Source organism: Canis lupus, chromosome X (assembly GCF_003254725.2).
Source record: "Canis lupus dingo isolate Sandy chromosome X, ASM325472v2, whole genome shotgun sequence".
Classification (NCBI taxonomy): domain Eukaryota; kingdom Metazoa; phylum Chordata; class Mammalia; order Carnivora; family Canidae; genus Canis; species Canis lupus.
The window spans coordinates 65,439,957-65,465,030 of record NC_064281.1 but is presented as its reverse complement, the minus strand read 5'-3'; the positions used below and the strand labels follow the sequence as shown (position 1 = coordinate 65,465,030).

General features: G+C 35.7%; 1 protein-coding gene across 6 annotated transcripts in view; it reads left to right on the top strand.

Annotated features, from left to right (window-relative positions):
• Positions 1–25,074, top strand: part of HDX (highly divergent homeobox) — a 280,874-nt gene that overhangs the window by 29,873 nt on the left and 225,927 nt on the right. For all 6 annotated transcript variants that reach the window (XR_007409409.1, XR_004813079.2, XR_003129594.3 and 3 more), the window contains exons 2-3: positions 12,005–12,151; positions 17,904–19,016. Coding sequence is in view for 2 of the 6 variants with exons in the window: in XM_025431849.3 (XP_025287634.1) it covers positions 12,005–12,151; positions 17,904–19,016 (1,260 nt within the window). In the remaining 4 variants the exon portion in view is untranslated. The remainder of the gene's footprint in view (positions 1–12,004; positions 12,152–17,903; positions 19,017–25,074) is intronic.

Below are 25,074 nucleotides of genomic sequence, written 5' to 3'. Positions count from 1 at the left end.
GGTTAACGAGGTGGAAGAACGAGTGAGTGACATAGAAGACAAGTTGATAGCAAAGAGGGAAACTGAGGAAAAAAGAGACAAACAATTAAAAGACCATGAAGATAGATAAAGGGAAATAAACGACAGCCTGAGGAAGAAAAACTTAAGTTTAATTGGGGTTCCCGAGGGTGCCAAAAGGGCCAGAGGGCCAGAATATGTATTTGAACAAATTCTAGCTGAAAACTTTCCTAATCTGGGAAGGGAAACAGGCATTCAGATCCAGGAAATAGAGAGATCCCCCCCAAAATCAGTAAAAACCGTTCAATACCTCGACATTTAATTGTGAAGCTTGCAAATTCCAAAGATAAAGAGAAGATCCTCAAAGCAGCAAGAGACAAGAAATCCCTAACTTTTATGGGGAGGAGTATTAGAGAAAATGTTAAGTATTAACAAAAAATAGCATTTACATGGCACATTATAGTTTGCCATGTATTTTAATGAAGATAACTAATTATGTTAAGAAGAATAAGAAAGGTTTTGTAGCCCTATTTTCCAGATGAAGAAATTGAGTCCAAAAGGTCAACTATATCTGCTAAGGTGATAAGACTAGTAAATAGTAAAGCTGAGTATAAACAGATGTTTCTTGATTCTTTTTTATTATTTTTTATTTTTTTAAAGATTTTATTTATTTATTAATGATAGAGAGAGAGAGAGAGAGAGAGAGGCAGAGACATAGGCAGAGGGGAAGTAGGCTCCATGCCGGGAGCCCAATGCAGGATTCGATCCTGGGTCTCCAGGATCACACCCTGGGCTGAAGGCAGGTGCCAAACCACTGAGTCACCCAGGGATCCCGATTCTTTTTTTAAAAGATTTTTTTTTTTAATTTTTTATTTATTTATGATAGTCACACAGAGAGAGAGAGAGAGAGAGGCAGAGACACAGGCAGAGGGAGGAGCAGGCTCCATGCACCGGGAGCCCGATGTGGGGTTCGATCCCGGGTCTCCAGGATCGCGCCCTGGGCCAAAGACAGGCGCTAAACCGCTGCGCCACCTAGGGATCCCTTTTTTAAAAGATTTTATTTATTTATTCATGAGAGACACACTGAGAGAGACGCAGAAGCGCAGGCAGAGGTAGAAGCAGGCTCCACTCAAGGAGACCAACGTGGGACTCGATCTCGGGTCTCCAGGATCACACCCCAGGCTGCACGCGGCGCTAAACCGCTGCACCACAGGGGCTCCCCTGTTTCCTGTTTCTTAACATCTTATTACTACTCTACCACTCCTAAAGACCACCTAAACTTTTGTTTATGGCCATGGTGAAGTTACAGGAGCAGGATTTACTCTGTTAAGTATCTAAATACAAACAAAAAAGGAAAAATCTATATGAAACATTGGATTTCAGATATTTAGCAAAAGGCAGCACAAAACCATGATTGATTTTTTAAAAGATTTTATTTATTTGAAAAAAAAAGATTTTATTTATTTATTCATGAGAGACACACAGAGAGAGGCAGAGACACAGGCAGAGGGAGAAGCAGGCTCCCTGCAGGGAGTCAGATTCAGGACTTGATCCCCAGAGCCCTGGATCACACTCTGAGCTGAAGGCAGATGGTTAACCACTGAGCCACAGGCATCCCCCACAAAACCATGATTATTGAGAGAAAGGAAACAAGATGAATCCTCTATGTCTCAATCACTGTCTCAAAAAAGTATCCAGATCACAATCAAAGAAAAGGAAGCAAAACAGATTGGAATTATCTCTGAGTTGAGGAGACAGGGTTCAGGAAGGATTGGGTCACTAGCATTTGAGAGACAATACTGGAGAGGAGAAAGCTCACAGAGAGATGAAAACTGCACATTGAGAAAGCTATGAAGTTTTACAGAAGGACCCCTCAAGTCTTTAGCTAAATACTTTTCAGCTCCCGTGTCTTAAAACAAAAACAAAAACAAAAACAAAAACAAAACAAAAACAAAAACAAAACTATCGAGTAAAAGGAAAGAACCACTAGAATGGTTCAGGACTCAAAATTCTATATATTCCCAATAGCCAGACTGGAAAATCTTCTATTTTATGAAGCATCTAAGAAGGTCTCAGAAGGATATTGACTCAGTAATGGGAAAATTAGCTTTAACCTATAGGCAATTCTGGATTTTCCTAACAAATTTAAAACTCAAAGGATCCGATAATTTCCAAGTAACATGAATATGTCCCAAAGAGGCCCCCCAAGTATTTAAAACAGCTGTGGATTACTGTATTCTCAATGTTCAAGAAGGTAAAGGAAAGTAAAAGCATGATAAAGAAATAAATTGAAGATTTATTAAAAGATCCAAATTGAAATTCTAGAGACAAAATAAAGTACATAAAATGACAAATGCACTGGATGGGTTTGGCAGCAGATTAACTGCAGAAGAATAAAAGCTTAGTTAACTTGAATACATAATACCAGTAATTATTCAAAAAAAGATATAAAAATACAGAAAAAAATGGAGCAACAGTGAACTGTAAGACAATATTATTCAATGTAACATACATAGTTTTTGAGTCTCAGAAGGTGGGAAAATGAAAATTATTTTGAAATTAACATTGAAAAAAGTTTTAATTTGATAAAAAGTATAAAAAGTATAAACCCACATAGTAAGAGGCTCAGTAAATCCCCCCCCAAAAAAAGCTGAAGAAAATGGCATCTCATATTCTAATCACTGAAATCCAGAGAAAAAAGAAAAATCTTAAAAGTAACTAGAGGACTATTTGTTTTATTGGTCTTGATTTGAATTATTTGTCTTGAGTTTATGTTAGTTATATATTTTGGATATTGATCCCCTATTGGTTATATCATTTGCAAATATCTTCTACCATTTAGTAACTTGGCTTTTTGTTTTATTTAATGGTTTCTTTCATTGTGCAAAACCTTTTTATTTTGATGTAATCCCAGCAGTTTATTATAAGAAAAATATTACTACTGCCAATGTCAGAGAAATTGCTGCCTGTGTTCTCTTTTAGAATTTTTATGGTTTCAGATCTCACATTTAGGCCTTTTAATTTATTTTGCATTTGTTTTTGTGTATGGTGTAAGAAAGTGGCCCAGTTTCGCATGTCCTATTTTCCCAGCACCGTTTGTTGAAGAGACTGCTTTTTCTCCAAAATGTATTGTTGCCTCCTTTGTCATAGATTAGTTGACCATATCAGTATGAATTTGGACTGGTGTTGGACTATTTTGTTTCATTGATCTGTGTGTCTGTCAGCGTGCTAGTCCCGTGCTGTTTTGATGACTACAGCTTTGTAGTATAACCTTGAAATCTGGAACTGTGATATCTCCATCTTTGTTGTTTTTTCTCAAGTTTACTTTGGACATTCAGGGTCTTTTGTGGTTCCATACAAATTTTAGTATTATTTGTTCTAGTTCTATGAAAAAATGGTATTGGTATTTTGATAGGGATTTCACTGAATCTGTAGATGGCTTTGGATAATATAGACATTTTAGCAATATTATTTCTTCCAATCCGTGAGTATGGAATTCCATTTTTTGTGTCATATTCAGTTTCTTTCATCCATGTCTTATAGTTTTCCAGACATAGGTCTTTAACCTCCTTGGGTAAGTTTATTCCTAGGTATCTTATTCTTTTTGGACAATTGTAAATGAAATTGTTTTCTTAATTTCTCTTTCTGATTCTTTGTTATTAGGATATAGAAATGCAATAGGTTGATGGGTATTAATTTTGTATCCTTCAAGTTTACTGAATGCATTTATTACTTATAGTAGTTTTTTGGTGGATTTTTTCAGGGTTTTCTATGTATAGTATCTTATAATCTGCAAATAGTGGCTGTTTAACTTCTTTACCACTATGAATGTCTTTTATTTATTTTTCTTGTCTGATTGCTGTGGCTAGATATGGAATCAACCCAAGTGTCCATAATAGATGAATGAATAAAGAAGATGTAGTATATATACACAATGGAATATTAGTCATAAAAATAATTAAAGCTTGCCCTTTGTGACAACATGGATGGACCTAGAAGGTACTATGCTAAGTGGAATACATTAGATTAAGAAAAGCAAATACCTTATTTTACTTATATGTGTAATCTAAAAAAAAAACAAGAAAAATGAACAAACAGCAATAATAAAATGAGAAAATACTCATAAATATAGAGAACAAACTAGTGGTTGCCAGAGGGGAGAGGGATGGAGGATTGGCAAAATAAATGAAGAGAATTAAAAGGTACAAAATTCCAGTTACAAAATAAATAATCTACATGGATGAAAAGTACAGCTTAGGAAATATAGTAAATAATATTGTAATAAGTGTGTGGTAACACGCAATAACTATGCTTCTTGTGGTGAGCATTTTGAATATATGTAATCATTGAACCACTGCATTGTACACCTGAAACTAATATTATATGTCAGCTTTACTTAAATTTTAAAAAGAGTCATTGTAAAGCTACAGTAATTAAGACAGGGTGGTTTGGATGAGAGAATGGACACATAGATCAACGGAATAGAAAAGAGTGTCCAGGAACAGACCCATACATATATTGTCAGTTGATTTTTTATAAAGATGAAAAAGCAATTCAATATAAAGTTTTTTTAATTAATGTTGTTAGAAAAATTAAATATCCATATGCAAAAAAAGCCCACAAAACTGACCAGAAAAATTAAATATCCATATGCAAAAAAAGCCCACAAAACTGACCTGTACTTCATACTTTGACACAGATTGTCTCAAAATGGATCATAACCGGGATCCCTGGGTGGCGCAGCAGTTTGGTGCCTGCCTTTGGCCCAGGGCTCGATCCTGGACACCCGGGATCGAGTCCCACGTCGGGCTCCCGGTGCGTGGAGCCTGCTTCTCCCTCTGCCTCTCTCTCTCTCTGTGTGACTATCATAAAAAAAAAAAGGATCATAACCGTAAATGTGAAATGGAAAACTATAAAACTACTAGAAGGAAACATAGGAAAATATTTCTTTGAACTTGTGCTAGACACATTTCTTAGATGTAGCACTAAAAGCACAATCTGTAAGAGAGAATACAGTGAGAAGTTGGACATAATAAAATTAAATACAATTTTCTGTGAAATACACTTTATGTTTTTGAAATATGCTTTACTTTAAAAAATAAAACAGACAAGCCACTAACAGGAAGATCGTCATATTTCTGATAAAGTACTTGTATCCGGAATATGAAATGATCCCTAAAAAATGAATAAAAAGTAAAAAAATAAAATCCAATATAAAACTTGAAAAATATTTGTACACTTTTACAAAGTAGATATATAGATGGCTTAAAAGCATATTAGAAAATGCTTAATGTAGAAAAAATAAGAAACATTTGATCCTCTCAATAGAAGCAGAGAAAGCATTTGACAAAATATAGCATTACTGATCAAAACACTTCAGAGTGTAGGGATAGAGGGAACATTCCTCAGCATCTTAAAAGCCATCTACAAAAAGCCCACAGCAAATATCATTCTCAATGGGGAAACACTGGGAGCCTTTCCCCTAAGATCAGGAACAAGACAGGGATGTCCACTCTCACCACTGCTATTCAACATAGTACTGGAAGTCCTAGCCTCAGCAATCAGGCAACAAAAAGAAATAAAAGGCATTGAAATTGGCAAAAAAGAAGTCAAACTCTCCCTCTTCGCTGATGACATGATACTCTACATAGAAAACCCAAAAGCCTCCACCCCAAGATTGCTAGAACTCATACAGCAATTTGGTAGCGTGGCAGGATACAAAATCAATGCCCAGAAGACAGTGGCATTGCTATACACTAACAATGAGACTGAAGAAAGAGAAATTAAGGAGTCAATCCCATTTACAATTGCACCCAAAAGCATAAGATACCTAGGAATAAACCTAACCATAGAGGTAAAGGATCTATACCCTAAAAACTATAGAACACTTCTGAAAGAAATTGAGGAAGACCCAAAGAGACGGCAAAATATTCCATGCTCATGGATTGGAAGAATTAGTATTGTAAAAATGTCAATGTTACCCAGGGCAATATACACGTTTAATGCAATCCCTATCAAAATACTATGGACTTTCTTCAGAGAGTTGGAACACATTATCTTAAGATTTGTGTGGAATCAGAAAAGACCCTGAATAGCCAGGGGAATATTAAAAAAGAAAACCATAGCAGGGGGCATCAAAATGCCAGATTTCAGGTTGTACTACAAAGCTGTGGTAAAAAAGACACTGTGTTACTGGCATAAAAACAGACACATAGATCAGTGGAACAGAATAGAGAACCCAGAAGTGGACCCTGAACTTTATGGTCAACTAATATTCTGCAAAGCAGGAAAGACTATCCACTGGGAAAAAGACAGTCTCTTCAATAAATGGTGCTGGGAAAATTGGACATCCACATGCAGAAGAATGAAACTGGACCATTCTCTTACACCATACACAAGGATAAACTCAAAATGGATGAAAGATCTAAATGTGAGACAAGATTCCATCAAAATCCTAGCAGAGAACACCGGCAACACCCTTTTTGAACTTGGCCACAGTAACTTCTTGCAAGATACATCCACGAAGGCAAAAGAAACAAAAGCAAAAATGAACTATTGGGACTTCATCAAGATAAGAAGCTTTTGCACAGCAAAAGAAACAGTCAACAAAACTGAAAGACAACCTCCAGAATGGGAGAAGATATTTGCAAATGACGTATCAGGTAAAGGACTAGTTTCCAAGATCTATAAAGAACTTATTCAACTCAACACCAAAGAAACAAACAATCCAATCATGAAATGGGAAAAGACATGAACAGAAATCTCACAGAGGAAGACATAAACATGACCAACAAGCACAAGAGAAAATGCTCCGCGTCACTTGCCATCAGGGAAATACAAATCGAAACCACAATGAGATACCACCTAAAGCCAGTGAGAATGGGGAAAATTAACAAGGCAGGAAACCACAAATGTTGGAGAGGATGGGGAGAAAGGGGAACCCTCTTACACTGTTGGTGGGAATGTGAACTGGTGCAGCCACTCTGGAAAACTGGAGGTTCCTCAAAGAGTTAAAAATAGATCTGCCTTACGATCCAGCAATTGCACTGTTGGGGATTTACCCCAAAGATACAGATGCAATGAAACGCCGGGACACCTGCACCCCGATTTTTATAGCAGCAATGTCCACAATAGTCAAACTGTGAAAGGAGCCTTGGGGTTCATCGAAAGATGAGGTGATAAAGATGATGTGGTCTATGTATTTAATGGAATATTACTCAGCCATTAGAAATGAGATATACCCACCATTTGCATTGACGTGGATGGAACTGGAGGGTATTTTGGTGAGTGAAATAAGTGAATCGGATAAGGACAAACATTATATGGTCTCATTCATTTGGGCAATATAAAAAATAGTGAAAGGGAATAATGGGGAAAGGAGAAAAAATGAGTGGGAAATATCAGAAAGGGAGAGAAAACATGAGAGACTCCTAACTCTGGGAAACGAACAAGGGGTGGTCGAAAGGGAGGGGAGCGGGGGTTGGGGGTGACGGGCATTGAAGGGGGCACGTGATGGGAGGAGCATTGGGTGTTATGCTTTATGTTGGCAAATTGAACTCCAATTAAAATAAATAAATAAATAAATAAATAAATAAATAAATAGAAAGAAAGAAAATGTTTAATGTCATTACTCAGTAGGGAGATACATATTAAATCCACAATAATAACATACAATTTTAAACCTTTTAGAATGGCTAGTTTTTATGTCTTTTTTATTTTTTAGTTTTTATTTGAATTCTAGTTAACATGCAGTATAATATTAATTTCATGTGTACAATTTAGTGATTCAGTACTTCCATACAATACCTGGTACTCATCAAGTATAACTCCTTTATGCCTATCACCTATTTTACCCATCCACTAACCCACCTCTCCTTGGGTAACTACATCAGTTTGTTCTCTAGAGTTTTTTTGTTTGCCCCCCCCCTTTTTTTGTTCATTTGTTTGGTTTCTTAAATTCCACATATTAGTGAAATCATATGGTATTTGTGTTTTTCTGATAGACTTATTTTGCTTAACATAATACTCTCAAACTCCATTCATCTCATTGCAAATGGCAAGATACCTTTTTTTCTTATGGCTAATATTCCATTGAATATATATACCACTCATTATTTATGCATTTATTGGTTGATGGACACTTGGGCTGTTTCCACAATTTGGCTATTGTAGATAATGCTGCTAGAAACATTAGGGTGTATGTATCCATTTGAATTAGTATTTTTGTATTCTCTGGGTAAATATTGAAACTGCTGGATCATAGTGTAGTTGTATTTAATTTTAAAAAATATCTGAAAAAAATATCTGATCATTGGGGTGCCTGGGTGGCTCAGTTGGTTAAATGTCCAACTCTTGATTTCAGCTCAGGTCATGATCTCTGCATTGTGAGATAGAGCTGTGCTTTATTTTAATGGCATTTCATACTTTATTTTAGAAAAAGAAGGCTTCCGGATTTTACCACTTACAAACCTACCTTTGGTATGTGTATATGACTGTGTCCTCAAACGAGAGCTGTTGGTGACCTTCTCCAAGAAAGGGCCAGGTCTCCTTCTCATGTGATGTTCCCAGCTCCCCCGGGCCCGCTCAGTGGCGCCCTCACTGCCCAGGGCATCAGTTCCTGCCTGGGTCCCTAAAGGAGTCACCCAGGCCCAGGCCGTGCACAGGCTTCCCCCCACCCTGTGAAAGCCCAGCTGTCCTCCCAGCTGGACAAGGGCTCTCCGTGGGCTGGGGAGGCCTTTGGAGTGGCTGCAGCACACACATCCAGTGGGCCCCACAGACCCTGGGCCAGCACCTCACTCTAACCGCTGAGGACGTTGAGCCAGTGAAGGGCTGCAGCACCTGGGGCAGGGCAAATCGGAATTCCCAGGGAGAACACATACCAGCTTGGGCAGCCCCCCTGGCATCCTCAGGGCCTAACCCAGCTGCTGGCCTTGTGCTCACTGGGGAGTTGAACTGCTGGGAGAGGTGGTGCTGGCAAACTTACCTTCCCACCTTGGGGAGCCTAGGCATCTCTATCCTTTCAGAGACCTGATCCTCACATAGCTGGTGGCAGTGGGGTACATGTACCCTCACACCCCACCCACACTGGCCAGGCTGGAGCTGGCCATCTGATGCCAGGAGGAGACAGCTCTGAGGCGTGTGCCCTCCCTGGATGGCTCAGAGCCAGCAGAAATGGTCCAGCCTGTGGTTTTGCTCAGAGGGCAGAAGCAAGCAGCAGGAATGGCTGAGGATTCCACCCTGGGGCTGCCAGGGACACAGCCAGGCACTGAAGGAAGACTTGCCAGTGGTCCATCAAGTCCACTAAGGCGCTACCAGAACCAAAGACCAGGGGCTCTGTGGGCATTAGCTCTGGGTCCCTGGGGCCATTATCCTCACTGTTGCTGCTCTGAGACAGATCCGTAGGACTCTCCAGGTGATGCAGTTCCAGGAAGATGGCAATAAGCCTGGTGATGGCTTTCACGTCACAGTGGCCTATGATGGCACTCTGGGTGAGGGGGTGGGAGAAACTTGTCGCAAACTGCAGCACTATGACATAGCCCTTCCTGAAATCCCAAAATGCTGGTGAGAACATGAAAAAAAAACTGAAACTTTCGTACAATATTGCTGAGAAAGCAAATTTTTAGTCACTTTTGAGACTTGTGTAGTAGTTTCTTATAAAGTTATACATACACTTACCATAACGGAATCCCACACCTAGATATTTACTCCAGAGAAATGAAAAGACATTTGCAGATACCTGCACACAATTTTTTTTTTTTATCAACTCTATTCACGATAGCCAAGGACTTGAAAATTCCAGATGTTCTCCAATGGATGAATGGGTAAACTTTGGTACATTCTTTGCAATGGGCTACTACTGTGAAATAGAAAGGAGAAAACTATTAATACAGACAACACAGATAAATCTCAGATACATTATACTACTACACAGTAGTCTGCAGTGGAGCTAGCTAAGTGTAGTGGAGGTAAGTGAAAGATGTTCGTCTAAGAGGAATATGTATATACTCTATTATTCCATTTATATAGCATTCTTCAAAAGTCAAAATTATAGAACCAGATTAGTTGTTGCCCAGGGCTGGGGTAACCTGAGGATTTAATTATCAAGGAGCAGCATAAGGGAATTTTTTTGGAGTAATAGATTTGTTTTGTATCTTGGTTGTGGTGGTGGTTTCATTACTATGTATGTTTGTCTTAACTCATTAAACAGTATACCAAAAAGAGTGAAATTAACTATATATAAATTTAAAAGTTAATAATAATAGATAAAATAACAATGCTAATAGAGACATATTGGTTAAGTTAAAGACTTTCAAAATGTTTTATTAATCTAGGTGCATCTCTTTGTAAACTAAAAAAAATCAGTGGTTTACTTAAAATTAAAGTTTCTAATATTGGAAAGAATGTGTTATATTTGACTTAGTGATGATTTTATGGACTCAATCCATTTTTAGAATCAGCTTTCCAAGAGTGAGTACTTATGAGTAAAACTGTTTAGTACTTTTCAAATGATTCAACCAGTTAAGACATTATTAGGGCATTATTAAAGCTGGTTTTATGTATGACATCAGATGTATAAGAAAAATGTTATGTAGAAATTTGTCTGAAATGTTCCCATGTGAAAATATGATCTAAGCTCTGTGGTACTGCTAAGAAGTCATTCTTAGAAGCTTCATTTTTCAAGTATTCCTGAAGCAATAAATTTATAACATTTTACTTATTGCTTTGCTTGTTTGAATAGAACACACTGAGCATAATCCTTTCAGTGGCTCAGGATCTTCACTAAAAACACTGAATCTTAAAGCTGAGAGTACCCTGAGATATCCCATATCTGAAAATGATAAAGTGAAGGGCCTAGTCATACTTATAAATGTTACAACTATAGCATGCTTTATAATTTAAGAAAATGAGTTCACATATCCTAAATTATTTGTAAAAACCCAGACTGGTAGGTAGAACATGTCATGTGTTCTAGTATTTTACAAACTAAGAAATAGAGGCTCATAGAAATTAAGTGACTTACACAGTAGTCTGCAGTGGAGCTAAGTGTAGTACACAGGTCATTTTATTCCTATGGGCTGTCATATGCTGAGTGAGTGGCACATTGCAAGGAGTATTAGATTAGTACATTTTGAGGTAAATTTAAATAACTTTTTTTTATTTAAATAACTTTAAAAATATTTTATTTATTTATTCATGAGAGACACACAAAGAGAGGCAGAGATATAGGCAGAGGAAGATGTGGGACTCAATCCCAGGACCCTGGAATCACGACCTAAGCCGAAGGCAGGTGCTCAACCACTGAGCCACCCAGGCGGTCCTCCCATTGAGTGATTAAAAGTACATGGTTTACTTTAGGAAAATGCACATGATTTTGAATTTTGATTTATATACAATTATTTTGGTTAGTATTGGCTAAAGCAAAGATATTTTGAGTCACTAATAGTTCCTGTTTATTTTTAAGCTTTTTAAGATAATTTTTGTCTTAATATATAAAAATAACCCCTTTATCCAAGAAAGGAAAAATAAAAGCACCCCTTTATTTCAGACCACAATTTCTAGCTGTAAGACATATTCCAGATGCCTTGTTTGATGAAAAATAGTGAGTGTCCTGTTGATAACCTATCATGAATGTATGGCTACCACGATCTCTGGCTTTACTGGCCAAAAATATTTATTTCAGTGAAAGAATCTTTATTTCCCGTGTAGTGACACTAGCCAGATCGGGTTTTCCTCTCTCTCTCTCTCTCTCTCTCTCTCTCTTTCTCTTTGTCCTTAACATTGTTACTTCTTCTGAACAAATTTAATAACTTTTTGCATTATATATAATTTTCAGTTAGAACCTGTCTCCCTTTAGCACACAAATTATTGCCCACTACTGGGATTTAGTTCAATTAAATAAACCTTTCAGCTTTGAAGCATTGTAACTGTATCAAAAAGTGGGAGCATGAAATTCTGCATATACCCAATTTTTATTCCAACTCTCAGAGTATCTTTCTTTTATTTTTAGATGAATCTACGTTCTGTATTTACTGTAGAACAACAAAGGATTTTACAGCGTTATTATGAAAATGGAATGACAAATCAAAGTAAAAATTGCTTTCAGCTCATATTACAGTGTGCACAGGAGACTAAGCTGGACTTCAGTGTAGTCAGGGTAAGTATTGAGGTCATAATTCTTGAATTTATGGCTTTTTATTATAAGTGATAATTGTTTAATATGAAAAAAATCATCAAGAGTATGAAGTCACTAACTTTATAAACAGTTTCGTTTCCCTGGTATAAAAATACTACTTTAAAAAATAATAAATGGAGCTAATAATTTAGTATGTGTTTCTGTAAATACCTTGAAAACACCAAAACTTTCACATCATAAACATAGTTTTAAAAAATTCCAGTCCTTTGAACTACTGAATACTTTTAAGATTAGTTCCTTATCCTGTGCCTTCTTTAAATCCAGGATTGATCTTCATATAACCCTCCAAAATGATATTAGTAAAACATCATTTACCAAGAGACTATTATGTACCTAGCATATTTTCTTGGTATATTTGAATTTTTTTAACCAGACATTTTCAGTATTTTTTTTAGGAAAACCTGGCCTTTTTAAAATGAATTCCCACTCCTCTTTTCTAAGTAAAATGCATGTGTTTTAATGGTTTAGCTAATGAGTAAGGAACAAGAAATCCCACGGGAGGAAATTTTCCTTTATTATGACCATAAGTATTCATCTGTAAAAATCAGAGCCACTAAACTTTTGTGAAAGGCAATGGGAAGATGATAGATAGAGAGGAGACAAGAGATAAATCTAATAGAACTAGTTCCTGGTATTATTAAGTGCACAGGTCTGTCTGAACACCATGTTTTATGTTTGTCTGAACATGATGCAAATACTTCTCACTTGAAAACTTATGGATTCAAAGATTGGTGACTTTCCCATTCTTGTCATTCATTAGGCTAATTTGTCAAAGAGAAGGGACATCTGTTTTTAGGTTTATGTTTCTTTTGGAGGAACTTTCAAAGGACCCTAAATATAAAAAAAAAAAAACTCTTGATAAGAAGAATTGTTTGGAAAGTTTCTTAAAAATTAAAAGATTAAAAAAAAATAAAAGATATATTCACCTTTGAACAGGGAATTATGACTCCAGTTCTAGGGGGGAAATATCACAGGATATCTGTTTTTTTTTTTAATTTCTGAAATCAACCATTATATTCAGATTAATGTAAGAACTAGGAGTATCTTCCATTTATAGCTATAAATTCCCTATTTGAATTTACAACTCGATTTTCTTTTTTACTGTGAACCCTTGAGTATTTAATGGGTTCTTTTTTTGGTACCAGATTTCGTAAAATTGTGCATAAAATAAGAGAAAGTATGTTTTAGGTCAAATGTTGATCTTTTAGTAAATTCAAGTCCCTATTTTCCTTTAGTAAATCTCAGAGAAAAGTGTTTAATTTCCTTAGAAAAATTAAATATATAATATTTCAGATTGATGAGATTGTATTTTATAACTACAAACTCAGTTTTTTGAAGTACTGTTTTTCTTCTTTATTTCCTTTTATTTTATCATTACTTTAAAGTGAAAAGCCTTCTCAGAAAGCTGCTTTGTGGACTATGTGACCTTTTATATTTCCAATTTGTTATTGCAATTTCCCCTCAATAACTTGCTTGATTGTACTTGAATAGTGAGAATACTGAGAATACTGAAATACAAAGATTTATATTTATGCTCCAATTTATGCTCCAAATGGTATGAAATCTAAAACAATGGGAATAAAAGGAATAAACTCCTAGATTGTAAGCTTACAAGGAAGATGTTATTTAAGTTTTAAGGAATTGTGTAAAACAGATTCATTCTCTCTGTTCTAAAAGAATGTAAATTGTACAGAATTTCAGTCTTCCTAATCTAAATTCCAACACAATTTTGGTTGTTTTCCTGTCTGAGAAGGGAGTTGTTTATAGACATCATTCAATAACCTCTTCTGCCTTCAGTATTTTAGTAGGTCTATATGTTCTACTTGAAAGATACCTTTATTATTTTTAATACAGTGTTTATTGTGTTTTTCCTCAGAACTCAAATCCCATGGCACTAAGGACCTGATCTCAATGTAATGTAAAATGAACTTAAAAGGCTAAAACACCATGTAAAAACAGAGTAAGGGAACAGGGAAACAAAGAAGGAAGTATAGAAAAAGGAAAACAGGTTTAGAGACAGTGAATTTCACTTGATCATAGCCAAAAGGCCAAGAAGCAACGAAGACAGTGAATTTCAAAGACAGAAATGAAAGAGGATTTTATTAACTGGCGACCTAATGTCTGCCTGTCTTTCTTTCTCTTCCTTCCTTCCTTCCTTCCTTCCTTCCTTCCTTCCTTCCTTCCTTCCTTCCTTCCTTCCTTCCTTCCTTTCTTTCTTTCTTTCTTTCTTTCTTTCTTTCTTTCTTTCTTTCTTTCTTTCTTTTTACTTTGTTAGCTACAGACCCCAAATTCTCATCATATCAATTTTGTTTGACCCATTTTTTTTCTCTCACCAATGAGGCATTTGGAATGAGAATCATTTATATCCTGTAGGCACTCGTTATTTTTGGATTGTGTAACTGAATGATTTAAATAAAATTTAATTCGGTTATTGGGAATGCTCAGGCAATACATTTTCTTTATTTTCAGAATTTTAAAAATATTTCTTAAGTATACACTTTCCCACTTTAACTTCAGTGGAAAATATTGAATTCAACCTTTACTTTTTGACTCAGTTGCATTATTAAATGAATTACTGTACTATGCTATAAAATAATAACTCTCATAACATGGTTAGCTATATGGATTTATTTTCTCCTTCACTAAAGAACAACAAACTAATTATTTCTCACATTAATTCTCTTATGTTTTCCTTACTTCTCCTTTTTTTTACTTCCCCTTTTTAATGAGCAAAATATCATGGACATTCCATTTCGGTGCTATCAAGTTGCCTCCAATTGCAATCTCTATCACCAATGCTCTACTTATTTTGTTATTTCTAATTTGTTATAGATTAGAATACCAGATTTGGTGAAATAATGTATAAAATAAGAGGAAGTGTGTTTTAAGGTGGACGATTGTGCTTTAGTAAAGTACATGTATCTTGTGATATCTATATTGTCTGTTCTAGACAAATGAAATTGTTAGATAGCTGAGCTTCATATGCATGTGATACGCTACTGCGTTTTACTTTTTGATGAGTATGTAATATAAATATCTAAAAATGGGTAGGAAATATCAGAAAGGGAGATAGAACATAAAGACTCTTAACTCTGGAAAATGAACTAGGGGTGGTGGAAGGGGAGGAGGGCGGGGAGTGGGGGAGAATGGGTGACGGGCACTGAGGGGGGCACTTGACGGGATGAGCACTGGGTGTTATTCTGTATGTTGGCAAATTGAACACCAATAAAAAATAAATTTATTATTTAAAAAATAAAAACTACATAAATTACTATATTTAGAAATATACATATATATAGAAATATACACATTGTATATACTGTATATTTCTATATATGTCTATATGTATATATATTATGCATACCATATACTATATATACTAAGCATTTCTATATATGTATATTTCTATATTTAGATTGCAAATTTATGGCTTATTTAATATTTTATGTAAAACTATTCACTAAGATCACTCTTAAACTTCCTGCATTAAGGTAGTTATATTAGAGGACGTTTATTTGTTTTCTTAGAAATATTGCCCAGAGCTACCTTCCAGATTTAGTAGTCCTTGAGTTAAAATTTTACAAATTCACTATGCCATCCCACTGAAAGTTTCTGAGTGTAATGATTGTACATTTTAAAAAATTATGAACAAACACATTATACTTCCTATGCATGTTTTTCAAACTTGAAAAACCATAAGAGAGTAACTTATTTTGAATATTTGTAAAATTCACCTTTTTAAATCATACCTTGAAATTATATTTATCCAAAAATATTTCGAGTATATACTTTAAAACCTTTCACTTTTTCTACTCTGCCTCATTCTCCTTTGACATTTTATTTCTTTGTTCCTCTGCTTGTAATTCTCACCTCTGCTGTTTAATAAAACTAAATTAGAATGAGTTTAAAATTCCCACAGCCTCATGTGAAGCAAAATAGAGCATCTATATCTCTAGAATATTTTCCTTGTTAGAGAAATACTAATTATAAAAGTAAAATGGCCAATAAAGATGACCATTTCAGGAGTTTCTTGCATTAGTGGAAGGAGATTTTGCTTTGAGGTCAAGTAAAATTGATTTTGAATCCTTGCTCCAACACCTGCTGACACGTTATCCTTCTATATGCTACTTAATACTTCTGAACCCCATTTTTTTTCATTTATACAATTAGGAAGAATAATCAAATAAGCTAATATATATAAACACATAATGGGGATTCAATATATGTTAGCTTTTATTTGTAGAATTACAGCAACATTAATGGTGTAAGCATCAAAAACTGAGTAATTTTTGTGGTCTTCAAAAACACGTCACATAAAAGTTAACAAATACACCCTGCACCATGTTTGTGGTAGTTTAGTTCATTTAATATTTTCACTTATTTTATTTTTTTAAAAAAATATAATAGATTAATGTGTTTTGGTAGTTTATAAATATGGTACGCATTTTGAAATAGTTACAAAGTTTACTGATCACATTATGGAATGTATTTCTTAGAGCATATTTCTTATTGCATAATTATGATTCAGTGTAATATCACTGTGATTGTTAAAACAAATTACTTATATAAAAGTACATATTTTTAAATTAAACCTAAATGCCAACCTATTTTATTATTTTATTAATAATGATTTTTCTGTTTATAAAAGTAATACACATTTACTATATAAAATTTGGTAGGTAGAGAGAACTATAAAGAAGGAAATAACTACCATAAATTAATGACAAACTGGGAGAAGTATTTGTAACTTGTGATGAAGTGTTGCTATCTCTAGTAAAAAATTGTTTTATATATCAATTTAAAAAGATAAATACTCCAATGTAAAAATGAGTAAAGTTAATGGATAGACAGTTTATTAAAGTAATATAGTAACCATAGAAATTCCAATGAAAACAGTGATTATATACCTTATATTTAATCCTAGGCTACTAAAGACTACAAAAAGATAACGCAAAATGTTGTTGAGGGTGTAGGGAAACCAGAACTCATACATCGGAGGGTACTTTGAAAGTATCAAAATGCCCAACACTTTCCCTTCTAGGATAGCATTCTAATGGACCAGTAGCACAAAGATGCACATACAGTGACATGTATTTCAGTATCATTTATAATAGTGAATACTTCTAAAATAACCCATTAGTATCTAGCGATAAATAAATTAACCAAGTTATGATATATTTGTAGAACAGAAGTTGTCAAACCTGAAGATTACAAGTATATAGTTATTTAATAATACTCTGAGCATTTTCCAATCTTGGTAAGCATCCTACTTTTAGTATGCTTCCAATTTTTCACTATTATAAATAAATATATGACGAACTTAATTGCATATAAACTTTGTATATATCTATGATTATTTTTAGGATAAATTCCTAGAAACGGATTTACTAGGTCAAGGGATATAAACATTTTTAGGATTCTTGCTACAGATTAATTGAATGGATTTTGAGGAAAGAAGCAATAATACAATTCTGTTATCAAAGTTCCTAGATATTTGTTAAGAGTAAGCTCTTGTCTGACCTTATACTTTATTTATTTTTATTTTTTAATCTTATACTTTAGTTACTTTTTCTTTTATTATATCTTTTTTGTTTTAAATTTGTATAGGACTTATTCCTATGACAAATGAGAGTACAGTTTATCACATTGGAAGTGTTTTTTCTTATTGTTTTTGTTAAGAACATTTTTATATTGTCATTTTTTATCCTTACAGACGTGGGTTGGCAATAAGAGAAGAAAAATGAGTAGTAAGAATTCTGAATCAGGAGCAACAACAGGAACACTTGCTGGTACCTCTTTGACAGCTCCAGACATTACAGTCAGAAATGTAGTTAACATCACTAGACCCTCAAGCCAACAGTCTTCTTGGACATCTGCCAATAATGATGTCATTGTAACTGGTACATACAGTCCGGCAAGTTCATCAAGTAGGCAAGTGACAACCAAACTTTCAGATACACAACTTACAGAAGCACATAAAATTCCTGTTCAGAAAACAGCCAGTAAAAATGATACTGAGTTTCAGTTGCACATTCCTGTTCAAAGACAAGTAGCACACTGTAAAAATGCCTCTCTGCTCTTAGGTGAAAAAACAATTATCTTATCAAGACAGACAAGTGTGCTAAATGCTGGAAACTCAGTATACAGCCACACCAAGAAAAACTATGGAAGCTCTTCAATGCAAGCCTCTGAGATGATGGTACCTCAAAAGCCATCTGAATGCCACCGACCTTGCAAAATTGAACCAGTTGGAATTCAAAGGTCATATAAGCCCGAACACACAGGTCTAGCTTCACATAACTTATGTGGACAAAAGCCACCTATTAGAGACCCTTACTGTAGAACACAAAACTTGGAAATCCGCGAAGTATTTTCATTGGCTGTTAGTGACTACCCCCAGAGAATTCTAGGAGGAAATGCCCCACAGAAGCATAGTTCAGCAGAAGGAACTTGTTTGTCCATTGCAATGGAGACTGGAGATGCTGATGATGAATATGCCAAAGAGGAAGAGTTGGCATTGATGGGAGCACAGATACCAAGCTACTCAAGATTTTATGAAAGTGGTAGATCCCATGGAGCAGAGAACCAAAGTACTGCATTGCCTGGACCAGGAAGAAATATGCCAAATTCCCAAATGGTAAATATTAGAGATTTTTCAGACAATGTACTGTATCAAAACAGAGACTACCATTTGACACCACGGACCTCATTACATACAGTAGCTACTACAATGTACAGTAATACAAATCCATCACGGAGTAATTTTTCATCGCATTTTGCTTCATCAAACCAGCTGAGGTTATCACAAAACCAAAACAATTACCAGGTAATGTATACATTTATTCTATAAGTTTTTAAAAAGTTTTCTTTGGAATAAAAAGCTGCACTTGATATCCAGTTAAACATGAGACTTGGCTCACTTAACTCATATTTTGAAGTAATTTGAGATTTTTTTTTTGCTTCAAAGTGGTAGTTTGGCAAGGTAAGTCAGTCATTTCCCCAAGAGATAATGGTAAAGAAGTCAGAGAATACAATAGCTCAGCCAATTGCTTTATCTAAAAATAAATGCCCTGTTAAAACATCAAATGGAAGATTGATCGAGTTTTAAAAATATTTATAGGAAGAGTTGTTCAGAGTAAAATTTAAAGTAACTTTAAGCCTGTGCAAAAAATAGGTATTATTTCTTCACTATTTCACATATTCAGTTGTTTATGTATGCTTCAGATAATCTCAACAGTGAGGTGCAAGCCCACCTCAGAACATCTAAGACCATAGTTTTCTCTGAAAAATATGTTTCTGAGAATTTGAATAGCAGGATATGGGTGTTTGCTATTTTTCTTTGCTACTGGCTAGACCCTTTGAATTTTTCAGCCACAGTATTTAAGTTTAATCTGGACTTAAGATCCTTTGGCTATTTTCAACCAATGTAAGGAACCAATTTCTCTTAACTCCAGTTTATAGCTCCATGTTTCAATATGAGAAGCAGTAACAGGGTATCATCATTAATATTCATTTATTACTGAGAATCTACTCATTTTCCTGTGTTTGTTATTTCCTAAAGCATGCTTAAAGCAACATTGAATCATACTATTAAGATTCTCCACCAAACCAGCTTTTTTTTTTCCAAACCAGCTTTAATTCACCTTCTCTTTTGTATTTTTTAAACCCTTTAGTGTTGTTCTTAATAACTGTAATGACAATAACAATTACCATCTGTTGAGGGACTTTCACATACTAGGCATCATCAGTCACTTTATATACCTGATCTCATATAATCTTCTGGACATATAGATATTTTATATATATTTCAATAACTTGTCCAGGATCACATAGCCAGTAAGTACATGACAGAACCAGTATTCCAACTAAGAAATATATCATGTGTATTTTTTCTACTTTATCATACAGCCTAATGATTTCAACTGTGTTAGAATTATCTGGAAGTCTGGACGTACAGTTTAATTTTTATTTTTTTCATAAACCAACCACTCCATTAAAAATAATTTAACCTATGCTTTTTTATAGTCTCTATTTTTTCCTGACAGAACTTTTAAAGGGATTAAATTTGTTTTATTTAAAAGAACCCCTTAAAAGAAATACAACTTAGCAACTTTTCTGAATAGTAATCTCTTTATGGGATGCCTGGGTGGCTCAGTGGTTGAGTGTCTGCCTTTGGCTCAGGGCGTGATGCCAGAGTCCTGGGATGGAGCCCCACATCAGGCTTCCTGCATGGAGCCTGCTTCTCCCTCTGCCTATGTATCTGCCTCTTTCCTCTCTCTCTCTCTCTCTCTCTTTCTTTCATGAATAAATAAATACAATCTTTAAAAAAATAGTAATCTCTTTAAAGAAAGGCAGTCTGACATAACAATGAAGGGCATTGACTTAGAGCCCAGTAGACTTGGATTCAAATCTAGGTTCTGCCACTTTCTACTTGGGTGACCTCAGGCAAGTGCCACAGATTCTTTGTGTAACAGTTTCTTTATTTGTATAATGTGGTTAATAATATCTATTTCCCAGGAAAGCTATGCCATGATTACATCACAATCAGTGTAAGGCTACTTGCGCATTACTTGGAACATAAACTTTCTTACACTTTTTATGTTTTAGTTGGAAAGTTAATGAAGCTCTGCTAGTCCAGGTCTCCTTTACATTCAATTTCAAATAAAATATCATATTGCAGAGTCCACAATTATCACAGGGTAGTTGAAGAAGAAGTAGCCGTAGTGCTGGCTGGAGATCAGCCATCAACTTTAACATAAGCTGTGTACTTATTTATATTGTACTGGATGTTCTCTAACTTGACCTTAGACAGTATGGCAAAAGGTGTTCGCAGAGAATCCTTGGGGCATCACTTTGCCCCACCTTTCTTTTATTTAGTTGAGATTTGAGGGAAATCAAAGCAGCCTGAGGAAGTGTAGTCCATAAAAATGTCTTAGTTCATTCGAGCTGCTAAAACAAACATACTATAGACTGGGTGAATTAAACAACAAATGTTTAAATCTCACAGTTCTGGAAGCCTGGAAGCCCAAGATCAAGGTACTGACAGATTTGGTATCTGATAAAGGGATTCTTCTTTTATGCTTACCTAATTGTGGTATCTGGTAAAGGGATGCTTCCTTTTTGCTTACCTAATTCATAAACGATTGGCCTCTTACTATGTCCTCATATGGCATAAGGGGCAAGGGAATTCTCTGGGTTCATTATTATGAGGGAAATAATCCCATTCATGACAGCTCCATTTTCATGACCTAATCACCTCTCAAAAGCCAAGCCACAAAACATCATCACACTGAGGATTAGGCTTGAACATATGAATTCCACTGGGATGGAAACATTCAAATCCATGGTAGTTATTCTATAAATTTTTTATAATAAATTTATTCTCTATTGGTATTCGATTAACCAACATACAGAATAACACCCAGTGCTCATCCCGTCAAGAGCCTCCCACAGTGCCCGTCACCCATTCACCCCCACCACCCGCCCTCCTCCCCTTCCACCACCCCTAGTTCGTTTCCCAGAGTTAGAAGTCTTTATGTTCTGCCTCCCTTTCTGATATTTCCCACACATTTCTTCTCCCTTCCCTTATATTCTCTTTCATTATTATTTATATTCCCCAAATGAATGAGAACATATAATGTTTGTCCTTCACCGACTGACTTACTTCACTCAGCATAATACCCTCCAGTTCCATCCACGTTGAAGCAAATGGTGGATATTTGTTGTTTCTAATGGCTTAGTAATATTCCATTGTATACATAAACCACATCTTCTTTATCCATTCATCTTTCGAAGGACACCGAGGCTCCTTCCACAGTTTGGCTATTGTGGACATTGCTGCTATAAACATCGGGGTGCAGGTGTCCCGGCGTTTCATTGCATCTGAATCTTTGGGGTAAATCCCCAACAGTGCAATTGCTGGGTCGTAGGGCAGGTCTATTTTTAACTCTTTGAGGAACCTCCACACAGTTTTACAGAGTGGCTGCATCATTTCACATTTCCACCAACAGTGTAAGAGGGTTCCCTTTTCTGCACATCCTCTCCAACATTTGTGGTTTCATGGCCTGTTAATTTTCCCCATTCTCACTGGTGTGACGTGGTATCTCATTGTGATTTTGATTTGTATTTCCCTGATGGCAAGTGATGCAGAGCATTTTCTCATGTGCGTGTTAGCCATGTCTTTGTCTTCCTCTGTGAGATTTCTGTTCATGTCTTTTGCCCATTTCAGGATTGGATTGTTTGTTTCTTTGGTGTTGAGTTGAATAAGTTCTTTATAGATCTTGGAAACTAGCCCTTTATCTGATATGTCATTTGCAAATATCTTCTCCCATTCTGTAGGTTGTCTTTGAGTTTTGTTCACTGTATCCTTTGCTGTGCAAAAGCTTCTAATCTTGATGAAGTACCAATAGTTCATTTTTGCTTTTGTTTCTTTTGCCTAGGTGGATGTGTCTTGCAAGAAGTTACTGTGGATGAGTTCAAAAAGGGTGTTACCTGTGTTCTCCTCTAGGATTTTGATGGAATCTTGTCTCACATTTAGATCTTTCATCCATTTTGAGTTTATCTTTGTGTATGGTGCAAGAGAGTGGTCTAGTTCATTCTTCTGCATGTGGATGTCCAATTTTCCCAGCACCATTTATTGAAGAGACTGTCTTCCAGTGGATAGTCTTTCCTCCTTTATCGAATATTAGTTGACCATAAAGTTCAGGGTCCACTTCTGGGTTCTCTATTCTGTTCCATAGATCTATGTGTCTGTTTTTGTGCCAGGACCACACTGTCTTGATGAGGACAGCTTTGTAGTACAACCTGAAATCTGGCATTGTGATGCCCCCAGGTATGGTTTTCTTTTTTCAAATTCCCCTGGTTTTGAGGTCTTTTCTGAATCCACACAAATCTTTTTTTTTTTTTTTTGAAGAGATTCCACACAAATCTTAAAATAATTTGCTCTAATCTCTGAAGAAAGTCCATGGTATTTTGATAGGGATTGCATTAAACATGTAAATTGCCCTGGGTAACATTGACATTTTCACAATATTAATTCTGCCAATCCATGAGCATGGAATATTTTTCCATCTCTTTGTGTCTTCCTCAATTTCTTTCAGAAGTGCTCTGTAGTTTTTAGGGTATAGATCCTTTAACTCTTTGGTTAGGTTTATTCCTGGGTATCTTATGCTTTTGGGTGCAATTGTAAATGGGATTGACTCCTTAATTTCTCTTTCTTCAGTCTCATTGTTAGTGTATAGAAATGCCATTGATTTCTGGGCATTGATTTTGTATCCTGCCACGCTACCAAATTGCTGTATGAGTTCTAGCAATCTTGGGGTGGAGACTTTTGGGTTTTCTATGTAGAGTATCATGTCATAGGCGAAGAGGGAGAGTTTGACTTCTTCTTTGCCAATTTGAATGCCTTTAATGTCTTTTTGTTGTCTGATTGCCGAGGGTAGGACATCCAGTACTATGTTGAATAGCAGTGGTGAGAGTGGACATCCCTGTCTTGTTTCTGATCTTAGGGGAAAGGCTCCGAGTGCTTCCCCATTGAGAATGATATTTGCTGTGGGCTTTACGTACATGGCTTTTAAGATGTTGAGGAATGTTCCCTGTATCCCTACACTCTGAAGAGTTTTGATCAGGAATGGATGCTGTGTTTTGTCAAATACTTTCTCTGCATCTAATGAGAGGATCATATGGTTCTTGGTTTTTCTCTTGCTGATATGATGAATCACATTGATTGTTTTACGAGTATTCAACCAGCCTTGTGTCCTGGGATAAATCCTACTTGGTCATGGTGAATAATTTTCTTAATGTATTGTTGGATCTTATTGGCTAGTATCTTGTTTAGAATTTATGCATGTTCATCAGGGATATTGGTCTGTAATTCTCCTTTATGGTGGGGTCTTTTTCTGGTTTTGGAATTAAGGTGATGCTGGCCTCATAGAACGAATTTGGAGTACTCCATCTCTTTCTATCTTTCCAAACAGCCTTAGTAGAATAACTATGGTTTCTTCTTTAAACGTTTGATAGAATTCCCCTGGGAAGCCATCTGGCCCTGGACTTTTGTGTCTTTGGAGGTTTTTGATAACTGCTTCAATTTCCTCCCTGGTTATTGGCCTGTTCAGGTTTTCTATTTCTTCCTGTTCCACTTTTGGTAGTTTGTGGCTTTCCAGGAATGCATCCATTTCTTCTAGATTGCCTAATTTATTGGCGTATAGCTGTTCATAATATGTTTTTAAAATCGTTTGTATTTCCTTGGTGTTGGTAGTGATCTCTCCTTTCTCATTCATGATTTTATTAATTTGAGTCTTCTCTCTCTTCTTTTTAATAAGGCTGGCTAATGGTTTATCTATATTATTAATTCTTTCAACCAACTCCTGGTTTTGTTGATCTGTTCCACAGTTGTTCTGATCTTGATTTCGTTGAGTTCTGCTCGAATCTTTATTAACTCTCTTCTTCTGCTCGGTGTAGGATCTATTTGCTGCTTTTTCTCTAGCTCCTTTATGTGTAAGGTTAGCTTTTGTATTTGAGTTCTTTCCAGTTTTTGGATGGATGCTTGTATTGCGATGTATTTCCCCCTAAGGGCTGCTTTTACTGCATCCGAAAGATTTTGAACGGTTGTATCTTCACTTCTCATTAGTTTCCATGAATCTTTTTAATTCTTCCTTAATTTCCTGGTTGACCCTTTCATCTTTTAGCAGGATGGTCCTTAACCCTCACGTGTTTGAGGTCCTTCCAAACTTCTTGTTGTGATTTAGTTCTAATTTCAAGGCATTATGGTCTGAGAATATGCAGGGGACCATCCCAATCTTTTGGTATCAGTTCAGACCTGATTTGTGACCCAGTATGTGGTCTATTCTGGAGAAAGTTCCATGTGCATTTGAGAAGAATGTGTA